The 14,463-nt window shown below is 45.6% G+C and overlaps 2 protein-coding genes across 3 annotated transcripts in view; one reads left to right on the top strand and one right to left on the bottom strand.

Annotated features, from left to right (window-relative positions):
• Window positions 1-3,270: 3,270 nt before the first annotated feature.
• Window positions 3,271-5,929, top strand: insm1b (insulinoma-associated 1b). The gene has a single exon (XM_070842348.1). It carries the CDS (start codon window positions 3,390-3,392, stop codon window positions 4,875-4,877), a length of 1,488 nt encoding a protein of 495 aa, XP_070698449.1. The 5' UTR covers window positions 3,271-3,389; the 3' UTR covers window positions 4,878-5,929.
• A 2,295-nt stretch (window positions 5,930-8,224) lies between these two features.
• The window catches only part of ralgapa2 (Ral GTPase activating protein catalytic subunit alpha 2), an 89,651-nt gene continuing 83,412 nt past the window's right edge, over window positions 8,225-14,463 (bottom strand). For both annotated transcript variants that reach the window (XM_070841911.1, XM_070841910.1), the window contains one exon: window positions 8,225-10,662. In XM_070841911.1, coding sequence (XP_070698012.1) covers window positions 10,505-10,662 — 158 coding nt within the window. In that variant the 3' untranslated portion in view covers window positions 8,225-10,504. The remainder of the gene's footprint in view (window positions 10,663-14,463) is intronic.

The raw sequence follows: 14,463 nt of genomic DNA on the forward strand, positions 1-14,463 counted from the left end.
GTAACAATCCTCACTCTTGAAAGAGCAGGTCATCAAATAGCAACAGAACTAATTCAAAAAATAAAATACGCACAATAACTTACTAACAGAGCAGGTAAAAACAGTAGAATAGGATGGAGGACAGTGTTCCTCCTCTATAGAAACAGTTTAAATGTGTGGTGGAGAAGCTCATATACAACTATATTTAAAAACCAATCACTTCATTAAACTCTGACACTTTTGTTCTACTGTGTCATTGTTCTCTTGTTGGTGCTCGCCTGCTCTCAGTTCCGTGGACAAAGCCTAAAGCCGAGGCTGTACTGTGTCCACAGCCAGCCTGATTAAATCTGGGTCCCTCGCTGGCTCTCTCCATGGTGCTGAAAGAGCCCTCTATCAGATTACAAGCAGCCAGAATAGGACCTCAGCTAATCCATTACAATAATTGATTGACAATGCATTGAAGGTGGCCATGTAGTGAGCACCAATTACAGTCATGTCCTATTGCACTTTCAAATTGGCTGGAGCTGGCAAAGCATGCAGAGCCAATCATTTCTGTGGGAGGTATACAGGAGGTTTCTGTGGTGAGAACAAGAGGAATCTAATCTTCGTCAAATAACCAAACTGCTCGGCGGCTCCTTCTGTAACCTGGTTAATGTTTGACAGAAACAGCGCGGTCAGATGCCTGAGAGATCTCAGTGCAATGCTTCGGACGGACGGAGGTAAACTTTCTCTGTGTGATCTCGGCTTTAATTCTTCCTCCTGTAGGTGGTGCAATGAAGTAAGAGCTGGGCTGTGAGGCCAGGATCGCTCAAACTTCTGGTTCCACCTGTAAGAGACGAGGCCTTCAACAGGCATCATTCTGAAGTGACTCTTCACAGAGAGCTGGACACGTTCAGGCCTCTTATATATAAAATAATCATTTACATCACATCAGAAGCATTTTAAAACAATCATTTACTCGAGGAAGTTGCACTGGCAGCACTGGTAAGTGGGAGCAGCGTTTAAATCCTATAGCATGCAGTAAGGCTTGGGAGGGGGGGGGGCAGCAGAGACTGCATTAAAGCAGCTGCAGCTGTATGCTAATTAGGCGCCTATGCTTCCCGTCCGCCAGGGCAGCACGCGCCACTGATCAAACACGCGCATGCGTCGGTGCAGCCGAGAGCAGCACACCGGCCCACGCGCTCCACAGAGATGATCACGGGGGAAAGAGGAACTCGTTAAAATGCCATCAAAGCGTGTCGTCCCAATAAACCACGACTAATAGATGCAGCCTGACAGAACAACAAGTAACTGCAGAGGAATCACAAACAGCACGTGAATAGAGCCGATAGAAAGAGAACTAGAGGAGATTTCAGAATACAACCACAAAAAAAGACACGAACAAATAAATACATAATTAGAATAAAAACGATTAGGTGGCGTGCACACTTTCAAACTTTACAGAAAAGTGGTTTTCGACTAAATAAAAATGAAAACTAAATCAAAATAAATGGTTAAACTGAGTAAATCACTTAAAAACGTGGAAAAGTTTTGTCTCAATCTTAAGAACAATTCAAAAATGATCCTTTTTTGGTTTAGTGTGAGCAGATCTGTCATTTAACCCTTTATCTAAGCCAAATAACGGTGTGCTGTCAGGCAGGTGAGAAGGCAGCAGCACACAGAGGCCCATTGAAGGGAGGGCGCAGGCCTGCGGCTCAGCTCCGATTGTGTAATTATTTGACTTGGTCATACTGCAGCTTTATGCAAATGAGGGGAACAATGTACGACGATGGAGATTAATTCCTCCCTGGTCTGCCGACTGAAAGGAAAAAGAATGCACTCTCTGCCAAGTGGCGCACTGCAGCATACATTTAGCCATTATAACGAGAAAAAAAAGAACAAACATACAATATATGAGGTATGTGCAGAAGCCAGGTGGAGGGGGGGTGGGGGCTGGTTAAGAAAATAGGACATGTACAGTGTTTTTGTCTGAAAAAAGTTGTCTTTGTCAGACACACAGGAGGCTGCAGAATCTTTTACTTTTACTGAAAAGGAGTTTTGTTTTAAGAAAAGTCTCAATGTGGATCTAAAACGAACCGTGCAACGCATTTAGTTGTTTAACTATTTGATTCGTTTCAATGAAAACTTAAATGTTGGCGCCTCTTTAAGCAGACTGGAGCCTCCAGTGCGCGAATATCATCAGGAAAACAGCTCATATTTAGACGAACACCAGTCAAAGTGTCCAGCAGCAGCAGCAGCAGCAGCAGCAGCTCGTTCTGAGCTCTGGATATCTGTGCAGCATTTTACAACACAAGCCTCTGCTGCGGCCTTCTTTGTCTGGGGCTCTGATTCCGCCCAGCACGCGCCTAGCTGTGGGCCAGATTGGCCGTGAGTCCCGTTTCACAGTTAAGAGGTCAATTTGCCTTTCAAACGAAAAAAAAAAAAAAAGCAGGGATATCCAAGCACGGGCAGACGTGGCTATTGTGCACAAAGACCAGAGGGCCTTCTTATTACTTATGTATGCAGCGAGATGTCTGATTTATATGTCGAGTTAAACTACCGAGACAGACACGTGCCCTAAAATAAAGAAACACTCCCTCTATGGTGTTTATTTAAGACATAATAAAATAAAGGCCTGTAAAAACGGGCTTATTTGGTTTGTGGAGGGCCTGCGTGGTGTGCGTAAAGGTCGTGCGTAAAAGAGACTGTTTCATGGATGGAGACAGTAAACGAATGCAAACCGTGATGAGGTCAAAAAAAGCAAAAAACAACCTGAAACAGTGAATTGAGAGAATCTGGTCCTCCTGTTGTGGCTAAAGGCGAGTTGTCTCATTCACAGCTTCACAGTGCAAGTTGAATGGAACACAGGTTTTGGTTTGGATTTAACCAAGCTGGTCTCGTCCCCGTCTTAATTCTAAATTGTGATGATTGTGGCAGTGACGGACATTTCCTTTTGGCAGCTCCGTGGCCCCCAGAGGAGAGCCACAAAGCCGTGGCACGTGTGCAGTTGTATAGGGGCCCATCAGACCGTAAAAAGAGGAGGGTCCCGGCGTGTGCCTCTGTCAGGGAGGGGCCGAACGCACACATTAATGTAATAAACCGCCAGTACATCTGCTAAGCTATCTGCACATCCTCCAACGAAATCCACCAAACCCAGGCTCTAAGCCCTCCCACAATCAAATCCACTGGGATCTTGGTTTCATCCGATTGGTCGGGGATGCTGCAACGGGGGGGCGAGAACAATAGCATCATTCCGGCATAAAAAGAGTGGAGCTATGCCTTGGAGACGAAAACATTTCAGCAACAGAGGGATCGATATACTGGGGAGATAAAGTCCCATAAGCTTCTAGTGTTGCCATATTTTTAACAAACCTGGATACTCGAGACTTCACCCACCACCCCGAAGTGCCTTTCCGCTGTAACTCGCCAAGATGCCCAAAGGATTCCTGGTAAAACGAAACAAGAAATCTGCACATGTTTCATACAGGACTCGGTCAGACGAAGATGACCCCCAGGAGCCTCCCACCCCAGCTGCCTTTCCGAGTCAGGCGGACCCCTCACCGCCGATGTCCGTGGCGTCCAGTCCAGACCGCGCCGCAGCATTGCCGGATTTCACAGCAGCTGAGGCGCCGGTGCCAAGACTGGAGAAGCCGGCACAGTTCGGCAACCCAGAGGCGGTGTGCCAAGCCCTCTACAGCCCCACCCGGCCCATCAGCAAGGAGCACGACAGGGGATATTTTGAGCGAAGTTTCAATCTGGGCTCGCCCATTTCTGCCGAGTCATTCCCGACACCTGCCTCCATCTCCGGCCTGGACCACCTCCTGTACGCTCCGGTCGACCTGAAAATCGGCACCAGCAACAGCAGCCGCAGCGGCACCACCACCAGCAGCCTCCCGGCACCAAGCAACCGGGTCGGCACCAAAAGACCCGCATCTGACGGTGCAGAGCGCAAACCTAAACCCTCGTCCAAGAAACCCAAAGCCATTAGAAAACTCAACTTTGAAGACGAGGTGACGACATCTCCGGTACTCGGTCTCAGAATCAAAGAGGGGCCGGTGGAGATGAAGCCGAGGGCGCAGTCCTCCGGGGGAAACAAACCTTTGGGGGAGTTTGTGTGTCAGCTGTGCAAGGAGGCGTATGCGGATCCCTTCTCTCTGGCGCAGCACAAGTGCTCCCGCATCATCAGGGTCGAGTACCGGTGCCCCGAGTGCGACAAGATGTTCAGCTGCCCGGCCAACCTCGCCTCTCACCGCCGCTGGCACAAACCCCGGAGCACCGGCGTGCCCGCGATGTCACCCGCGCAGGGCATCAAACCAGAGATGGCCAAAATACCACCGCTAGGTGTCAAGTCAGTCACCGACGAAGCCAAAGACATGAGTGACAGAGACACCCCGAGCCCAGGTCTGTCCGAGTCGGGCTCTGAAGATGGCTCATATGACTGCCAGTACTGCGGGAAGAGGTTTAAGCGACAAGCATACCTAAGAAAACACATCATGGGACACCAGGCCTTGCAAAAGAAAGTTCTGGAGGAGCACGGGTTTCAAACCAGCGACCGCGCGGCAGAGCAGGCTCCGGTCCCATCCTCCTCCTCCTCCTCCTCCTCCTCAGCATCATCATCATCATCCTCCTCCTCCTCCTCATCATCATCTTCATCCTCAGAGGAAGCCTCAAACCAAAGCCCTCTCAATCTGAGCCCGGTGGACTGCCTGCTGTGCCCGGTGTGCGGGGAGAGTTTCACCAGCAGGGCCGGCCAGGAGAGACACCTGCGCCTCATGCACTCCTCCCAGATTTACCCGTGCAAATACTGCCCCGCCACTCTCTACAGCTCGCCGGGGCTCACCAGGCACATAAACAAGTGCCACCCCTCGGAGAACAGGCAGGTGATCCTGCTCCAAATGCCGGTGCGCCCCGCCTGCTAAAGACAAGACAAAACTCGTGCCTTTGATGGGAGAAAAAAAAAAAAAAGAAGAAGAGAGAAACAAAAAAGTGGCTTTGGGGTAAAAGAAAAAAAAAAAAAATAAAATAAAGAGTTTGTGATGCTCACTGCCATAACTTTAGGCCAATGAAAGGCAGGGCGGTTTGATGTTTAAGTGGTGTTTAATGAGATGTCTTTTCCATGCCAATCAGTGATTGTTGAATGCTTCTCTCTATATTTGAACTACATATAGGCCTATTTTGAGATTTTCTTTCTCAAATTAGTTTATCAAGAAAAAAAAAGAATACAAAGCGTTAGTTTGACTGTTAAAGGGTATTTTTCTAGCACAGCACATGTGTTCAATGATAGCTTCTAGACCTAAGAAATGTCTTAAAATTCTCAGAAATCCTTTTCCCCATCAAAGCCTTTTGGATTCACCGGCCGTGATTGCTCCATCACTGCAGCTTTACGCTAGTTTGTGAATGACAGAACTTTGTGTTGGTGGGAAAAAGAGCGAGTGAAGCATTCCCTGTTTAGTAGAACCACAAATGCCTTTAGTATACAAATAAGCCTAGTCCGACATAGCCTACATACACATCCAAATCCTGCTGTATACCTGCCTTAAAAAAGTCAACATAGACTGTTTTCATTTTGAATGCTGGCACATATTTTATTATTATTACTATTACTGAAGATTGTTGCAATATTTTTCATCATATGTTTATTTATTTATTTATTCTAATTATTTTATGTAACTTATTGTTGTGTTTGTTGTGATTTTTTCCTGTGAATCGTTCTGGCAGTTTACATGTCGTATAGCCAAAATGTTTGTTTTTTTTTTTTTTTAATTATCATTATCATTATTATTATTATTATTATTATTATTTGTCTGTCAAATTCATGAGTTGTGATAAATGTCGTGGGTCGGGTTTTAATCTTCAATCTCCACAGCTCTTGTAAAAAGAAAAAAAACGTAAAGCTCTTACCTTAGATGCAATCTTTTTTAAGGACAAGTTATTTTTCTTAAATGTTGGCTTTTATAGCGCTTTGATTGTATGTGCATATCGTTGTTGTCTATCGAAATAAAATATTTTCAAAAGGACTACGTCCCAAGGTGGTGTCACTGTGTGCTTTGAGAGAGTGGGGTGAGTGCACACAGCCATGATGAACTTGATTTCTTCATGAAAAAGGTTTTGTGTTAGTGACATCAGTGAGTTTAGTGACCTTTGGGAAGTTTTTAAACTAACCCTCCTGTTGAGCCCATTGTCCATGAGGAGTTTCTGTCATTTTGTCTCTTTGGGGGAATCTTCAGCTGACAAAACAGCACACATCATGTTCAATACACATAATCATGCCAAGATGACCTGCAACTGTAGGGAAGATTTATTAGAAATATAAAAAGTTTAATAAAAACTTATTTTCAGCTCCAAAATCAATGAATTAAAATCTCAAAAGATCTTTCAATATAAACTTCATCCTAAAAAACTCTTTACACTTGATTAAAAAAAAAAAATAATGTATGGATTTAGGACCTCATTTCATTTAAAAGACTTTTTTTCTGGTCAGTTTTAATGCTGCTTTTAGGGAGGCGCTTTAAAGCTGGTTTCTCAAGGGGCACAGGACACAATGTCACATCCTAAAAGTTTTAACAGCCTTTAACTTCTCTTTTCTCCTCTCTGCTCTGCTCTCACTCCAAAATGGTGCGAATCTCTGTAACCGTCCTGAACAGGGAGAAGAAACCTTAGACGCCCCCTTGGCCAAACCTTTGCCTTCGATCCTCGTTTATCAGACTGATTGGCAGTAAATCATTGCTGCAGTGGCTCAATAGACGCCGCTTCGCTGCCATAGAGAAGCACTTAGGGCCTAATCATAAATTCCCTCCTTAATACCATGTCAGGCCACGACAGGAGGACAAAGAGGTGGTGGATCAGAGCTCACCTCTGGAGCAGTAAAACATCTGTCTGCTTTGGAAGACTCATGCAGCTTCATTTTGGTCGGTTTCCTGCTGATTTAGGACACACTGGGGCTCAGCTGGCTTCTTATCTGACCTCCAGATCCTGCAAAGCATGAAGTCAGCTGTAATTTTAAGACATACAGACACATACAATCAGCATGGAGTAAGCCTTATAATTACTGAGGGTAAAATGTGCTTAATCTGTTCTACAGATGAATGAAAACACACTAAACAAAGTCCTCAGACTCCTGTTTGCTCCTACAGAGAGCTGTTCCTGCTCAGTAATAATGTCTAAGGCCAAAAGGAACCATGCAAACTTTTTAAACTGAGTATCACTTCCTGTGCAGGCCTCAGTGACAATACATGAAGACAGAGAGACATCTGAAGAGTGAAGACAGACTGCAGCTAGCAGTGTAACACATGAAATAATACAATCTGGCAGTAATAAGAGAGAATGTCAGCGAGCCCCTACCTGTTCTGCTGTAAACTAGCTCAGAGTCAATGATTGTGGAAAACTGGGGAAAAATGAGGTAACATTAGGCTTCTTTCTCTATCTCACACACACACACACACACACACACACACAGAGAGAGGTTTAGGGCTCCAATTACGGTCAAGTGCTTCTTTTGCGTCTTTATGTGACCCAGGCGAGCCAGGGCACCCGTAGGTGTTGCAACCATTGCACCTGTATGTCCTGGTGAGGTTCCATTATGCTGGCCTCCCCAAAGCAGGGCAGAGCAGCAGGGGAGACAGATGGGAGCAGGGTCAGGTTACCCCTGCTGCTGCTGCTGCTAGCACTGTCGGCCGGGGTCAGGAAGCCCATGGTAACAGCACCATCATGTCAGAGCACACACACACTCCCACACACACACACACACACACACACACACACACACACACACACACACACACTCACACACAAAACCCACCCAAAATCTGAGGTTGCACATTAAGCTGATGTGTTGTCGAGAGGGAAACATGACAAAGATACATAGAATTTCAAATTGATTTAATGAAATGTTTCAATTTTCACATTTCTAATAAAGATAGCAGGACTTCGGTCGTTAAAAACAGTTTGATATGTTGACAGGTAATGATGAAATCTTCAAGCTTTTTTTCCTCTTATACAAAGATTATATTACAGGCATTAATATATTTATATTTAGAGGGTGGTGAAGCCCTCAAATTTGACACAATGTACAAGGATTTCTAAAACGAGAAGAAAAGCAAAAACATACTAGGACTAACACGAGCTCAGTTCCTTCACGTATATAAGACACACAATCCTTATCTTGGTCCAAACTAACATCTCCAGCAACTAAGCCACCAAAAGGGGAGCGCAGACTCCTCTAACAGACATCTATAGCCTACGATCTATAGATCAGCATCCTGGGTGGTTCCTTCAAGTGGCTTTGGGGAAAATAAAAACCATAGATGTGATCCAGGCCTATATATCTATACATTCTTCAAAAAAACACAAAAGCACATAAAATGCTCAATCAATCCTCCGCTGTTTGGATTCCCCATTTTCTGCTCGGGGGAAAGAACAAACAAAAGGAGGTGAGATGTGAGGAAAATGACAGCAGAGCAGGGGGAAAGTAAGGCATAGTAGTGCAACAGATGGGGATCGTGTTGCAGCTTGGGTGGAGCCCTCAGAGGGTGTGAGTGTGTACCGTGTGTGTCTGTGTGTGTGTGTGTGTGTGTGTGTGTTTGGGGAAACACCTGGCTACCATGACAACCCGAGTGGGCAGGTTGGAAGTGAGAGCGCCGGCCTGGCTGTTGCTAGGAGGGCTGTTAGAGTTCAGCTCAGGCATGCCACCTAAAACCCCCCACCCTCCCTGCCACCCCCCACCCCTCCGGTGGCCTCAGGAGGCGACATGGGGAGAGGATCATGGGAAAGAGGAGGAGTCTGTGCCAGTGCCAGTCTTGACTCCACTCACAGATAAAGACGGAGCGGCACGCCACCTTTAATAGAGACTAAACAAGGAAACCCACGATTCCAAATCCATCTGTTGTTTTTGTTTTTGTTGTGGGAAGCACGAGACAATGACCTTTAGAGACGCAGGGGGAGGATAACATTTTGTTTTAGACTGCTAACGAGGAGATGTAATGCATGGTTTTTCTCAGACAACAAAGAAGAGACCCTAGAATCTAATTATGGGGAGTAGAGGTGGTGTGGGACAGCATCTTAGCGGGCAGACATAACACAGGCACTGTGAGAAGCTCCCTCAGACACTCACAAATAACACACCCACACTCAAGCACACACACACACACCCACCCACCCACACACACCCACACACACACACACTCACACACACACCCACACACCAGTGCATGGAGTTAAGATTCACCTGAGGCTCTGGCGGTATTTTTCCTCTAAACAGCACATGAATACATATTACAACATGACAGCAAAATAATTCATCAAATAGTCCTTTCTATATACATCTAGCAAACAGACAAATAAAACTTAAAGCAATTTACATCCAAGAACAAAGAGAAACATTCAATGCTAGTTAAGTGACAGTGACAGTGAGTGCAAAAACGTTGGTCGGGAACGTTGGAATGTCGATGTCTCAGCTTCCCAGGACAGCGAAACTGATAGCAGAGGAAAGAGACAGGAGGAACTTATTCAATTACCGGACATGAGCCTATGTTAACGACATCAGAAAACAATTACAAACGCAGTCTTTTCTCGTTCCAGCAGGGTTGCATAAATCAAATCATGACACAATCCATCGGAATTCATTTAAAAGGGAAAATTAGAGCGATAAAAAGAAAACCCAAACAAATTTCTGTTCAGCTTAAGTTAGAAAGATGTCATTGATTGTCCACTCTGGGTTCAAAACAATTAAAAAGCCTCTGACTGCTGGTACCACAGGAACCCCGTGCCCAGGAAGTCTGTGTAGTAGGGCAGTGAGTACAAATCATTCTGGGGAGGCATTCCCCATGCATCCGCCTTTTCTCCTTCTCACTGTAGGGAGACGGTCCACAATCGTTGTCCGAACTGGTGCTACCGAGAAGGACACCACCACCGTCCTGTCCCCAACCGAAGCAGTATGTTTGACACAGAAAGGCGGTGGCAGGTGCAGTGGAGGTAAAAAGGCAGACACGTTTCTAAATGGACACCAATCTCTTGTGCAGTTTTAACATCATGCCATTTACAGCTGTGTCATTCAGTGCTTTGTTACATTACGTGTTAAGAAAGAGATGAGATATAGAAACAGGGTAAAGCAGTCTCCCATTCCCTTACTATAGTAAGAACTTTTTTCTCTAGTGCAGGACACCACTAGAACATGAGAATAAAATGTTTCATGTTTCTTTAAGACTTCTCAGTTAAGTCTTCCTATGCTGCTGATCCTTAAGCTGAAACCACCAGGATGAACATAAATAGCTTAGTCAGGCATCCACCTCGATTGAGCAGTTAAACACCACAACAAATGGAAATGTATCACCGAACTCAATGATTGCCACTTAAATTAAAAATTGCAATATGCTCCAGTTACATGTTTATATGACACAAAATAAAAAAAAAAAAGAGAAACAATAATACACCCCACCCCCCCAAAAAAAGAAAAAAAAAAAAATTCTCTTGCAGTCACGGCTGGGTTTGTGAGGTTCTTCGAGAAAAGATTAAAGGCTGCACTCAGGAAAGAGGGGACGGGTTGAACATCTCAGGTAGAGGATTTGCTTATAGCGCTGGCTGATCGACGGAGTTTTCCGGAAACTCGGTTCCTTGTGGCACGGGGCATTGTGGGAGAAACCTGGTCGGCAGAGTCCGTTGCACCGGTGGTGTTTCCGGCTTCAGTGCTGGCACTGCCGGTGAAGGAGCCTGGGAGAGAGATGGATGGAGAGTTTGTGGACAGAAAGGGAAAAAAAAAGACAATGGTGGAGAGAGACGGACCTGGTCAGACATGGCAGGGGGTCATTTGGGTTTTGCGTGATTGCTTTTTATCCCAGCATGCTTTGTCATGCACGTGGCCGCTCCCACAATCAAGATTACCCAGCTTGTAGGATTTTCACCAACATTTACAAAACTTACAATGCAAACTGTAAAAAAGCACAAGTGTTAGGATTTGAGTTTGTTCTACTCTTTAAGTCATTAGAATAAAGATGCGTGAAAGCAAATTAAATATTTCAGAAATTACAGGCCATTTTCACATGCTGTAGAAAAACACAGAGAGGAGCTGCCTTTCTTGCCAATACAGTTTTTTACTGTATAGGATAAAAAAAACGGAGGGGGGGGTAACCTTTGTAATGATAAAAAAAAAGTATTCAGTTTGCAGTGTGACAGCAGTATGCTTTGAATGGAAGCAAAATTACACATTATGCTCTTGTTGTGAACATGAGGAGCCTTCCCATTGTCAAACATTGTCCTTTTTCAAAAAACTTCACATCCATGATTACGGGATGGCAAACAGCAATAAGCTGGGAGGTGGGCATGAAATGTTGGCGAGGACAATCAAGTATTGTGAACGTCGCCCTGACCATTCCCAAACTGCGCCCCCCCCCCCCACCCCCCTCAAAACCCGCCTTTGCCCCATGCCTCGGGTTTAAACAACTTTTCTGCTTTGTCGAGATGGCATCTGGTTGCCTATTTTCTTTCCTATCCTTTTATTTCGGGCCATTTTTCTGAGGCATCTCAAGTTGCAGCGGCTAAAAGGAATGGCAGATGGCTGGAGTAACAGACACTCAGCAGCACAGTGGACACCGGCAGCATCCAGGGCTGCAGCTCACTGGGAGAGGCTGGGCCACGGATGAAACATTGGGTGTGTGCATTGTGCGGGGCAAGAGGGGAGGTGAGGGGGTCCGACCATGTATTCTCAAATCTGCATATGAATATAAAAAAGGGTTGGGCTTGGCTAAAAATGTGGGCTGGCCTCACGGATGGAACAAATCCTGCATTCCCCTATTCTTCTAGCCATTCCTACAGTAAACACTTTTGTTTTCTAAACTAAGCTCTAGCTGCATGTGCTGTGAAGACACATTATGGACAGGAGGAAGGCAACCACCTATTACAGCTACAATGGTGTGGTACATTTCAACACCCACCCTGCAGACGTCCCTTTTGGTTACGTGGCTGTTAAAACACACTGCACTTAACAGTCATCACTCACACTGTGGCACTTAATGAGTGTGGGTTGCATCGGTTTCTAAATGTTTGTTAATGTATGGCATTGTGTGAGAATTAATTTTCACAGTAAGTTGCTGAGTGAAAAAAGAATCCAGATCCAGAATAGAATAATGTTTCATTCTGATTGTCATTATACCCATGCATACCCCTGCATTTCCATCCCTAGCTCAGCCCAAACTGCCTTATGGTGAGGTTAATTTCAGATGGAAAGAAGAAGGGAGAGACGGAGAGAGAAAGAAAACAAAGACGCTCTTTAAATGGCCCTACTATGCCATTGGTCCCCTCTGCAGCAGTTCAAACAAGGCTTTAGATGACAAAGACGTCTTCCAGTGCGGCAGGTGTTAGTCTCAGTCTGCCCCGGGCAAACAGGCACACTCCAACAGGAGGAAATGAGGGGGGTGGAGGGATTGGGGAAAAAAGGAAAGAAAGAAAAGAGAAAAGTGTTTGCTGGGGGAAGAGATAAAGGCGCGCCACATGCAGAAGCGAGGGCCAGAAGTGTAGCCGTATTGTTCATGCTGCTACTTAGTCAGGTGCTAATTGTCCCCACCGTGCATCACTTTCAATTACCAGCCTGGCCTAAACAGTAGGATACCCTCCAAATAAACAGTCTGGTTTCTCTGTCCCCTTCCCTTTGTCAGAGCACTCAGTAAATAAAGCGTGGTTAGTGCTGAATGAAAAAAGGAGGCGTGGGGGAGAACAGCCAGGATGAGTGAACGAGCGAAGGGTAGGCAGGCCGCTGGACGGACACAAGCTTCCTGTCTGGCTTGGGGCTTACCTTCGCCATATACCGTATTTGGACCTTTAAGATATTTTTAATCTAAAAGGGAAAAACAGAGTAGATGTGAGAGAGCAGTGGACACAGTGACACACACCATACCACACTGCAGCAGAACACAACACAACGCCGCTGAACAGTCAGTGATTTGAGTGCCGGAGGGGAGGGACATTCAGGCAGCTTGTGTGGTGTCGAGGTTAGTTGTCACTGGAAGGTTGAAAAGTCAGACAAGGTTAAATGATTCGGGTGATGAGTTAATCAAGTGCTGCTTCTCTGAAGATACAGCGAAGGCCATAATGTCTGATGGTACCAAATAAATCTGCCCAATTCTCAGGTTTCAAAAGTAAATCTGAAATCCAGAGCTCGAAGGGGGGAGCAGATCACATGGCAACAGCAGGCTGAGAAACATTTAGCACCAGTGTTGCTACAAGAGAGGTTCGGGTGAGAAGGTTAAAGAGGCTGGGGCACCTCAGAGGGAGCTTTTAAGTTGTTATATCTACCAGAGAGAAGCGTTGCTTTCTCATGTGCGGTTACTCATTTTGAAAAGGTTTAGAGGATGAACACAAAACAACAAAAACTGAGCAAAGCAGGGCAAGCATGACACAGCAAGGGCACAGCACTGTGGATGGAGTCTGTAGGACAGATGGACTCGCTCATGCAGGAAGCCACAATGCTGGACTGAAGTTTGGGGATGTGAGTGAGGCTGCATTCAGGATGATGGACCATGAGGCTGGAGGTTGAGGATACAAGCAAAACTGTGAAGAGATGGATAATGTACAGGAGTGGGCCACGGTTAAATGCCTCACAGCAAACAGGTGAAACACTGCAGGAGCGCTTCATTTAGTAATTAGCATGCAGATTCTGCACTTGAATCCTAGACCTGCTTCGCTGTTACAAAAGGGCTAAATCAAGCACAGCGCCCAGATATTCAACGATGGCCTAAATGAATGAAGGGGTGGATGTTGGTGGGCTGTGGCTGGGCATCATGCCTAGTGTGGAGGAATCAGGCAGAGTCTTACAGTCCAGTTTGGCCCAGGGGTACTCCATGTCCCAAACCATCCCCGGCCAACGCCTGCACGCTGTCATGGAGCATGGATGACATGTTAGTGGCAGGAATGGGAGCCATAGCAGGGTGGAAACAGACTGATGTATGGATGGAAGAGCTCGCACGCACACACGCACACACACACACACACACACACGCACACACGCACACACACACACACACATGGGAGGGCAATAGCACATTTCAGGAGGGTGACAATGAGGAGCAGTGTCAGCCAGCCATCACCTGTACATTGAAGCTATATGCTTGATGAGACACGGAGGATCAGGCATGATAGACGACAACAGTAAAGAATACTTAGACACATTACATATTTGGCCTGAAGCATTAAACAAATCAGTTACAGAGCAGCCTTCAAATTCATAAATGCAAATGATAAGGATAAATGAACACACACACACACACACACACACACACACACACAAAAACAACAGCGTTAACTGGGAGTGCTTGCTTCAGTCAATTAATTAAGTGACTGATAGAAAATTAATCTGCAACAAATTTGGCAATCCAATAATCAGCATTTAAGAGGCTCTTAAGGACATCCCTTTTATTCAGAAGCTTGCCAAGCAAAGGCGACTTGTTAAATTACACAACAGCACTGTTGTAATGGTTAACCTGTAAGAAAGCGGCTGTGTTACTGCATTGTATGGAGCAA

This window comes from Pempheris klunzingeri, chromosome 13 (genome assembly GCF_042242105.1).
Source record: "Pempheris klunzingeri isolate RE-2024b chromosome 13, fPemKlu1.hap1, whole genome shotgun sequence".
Classification (NCBI taxonomy): domain Eukaryota; kingdom Metazoa; phylum Chordata; class Actinopteri; order Acropomatiformes; family Pempheridae; genus Pempheris; species Pempheris klunzingeri.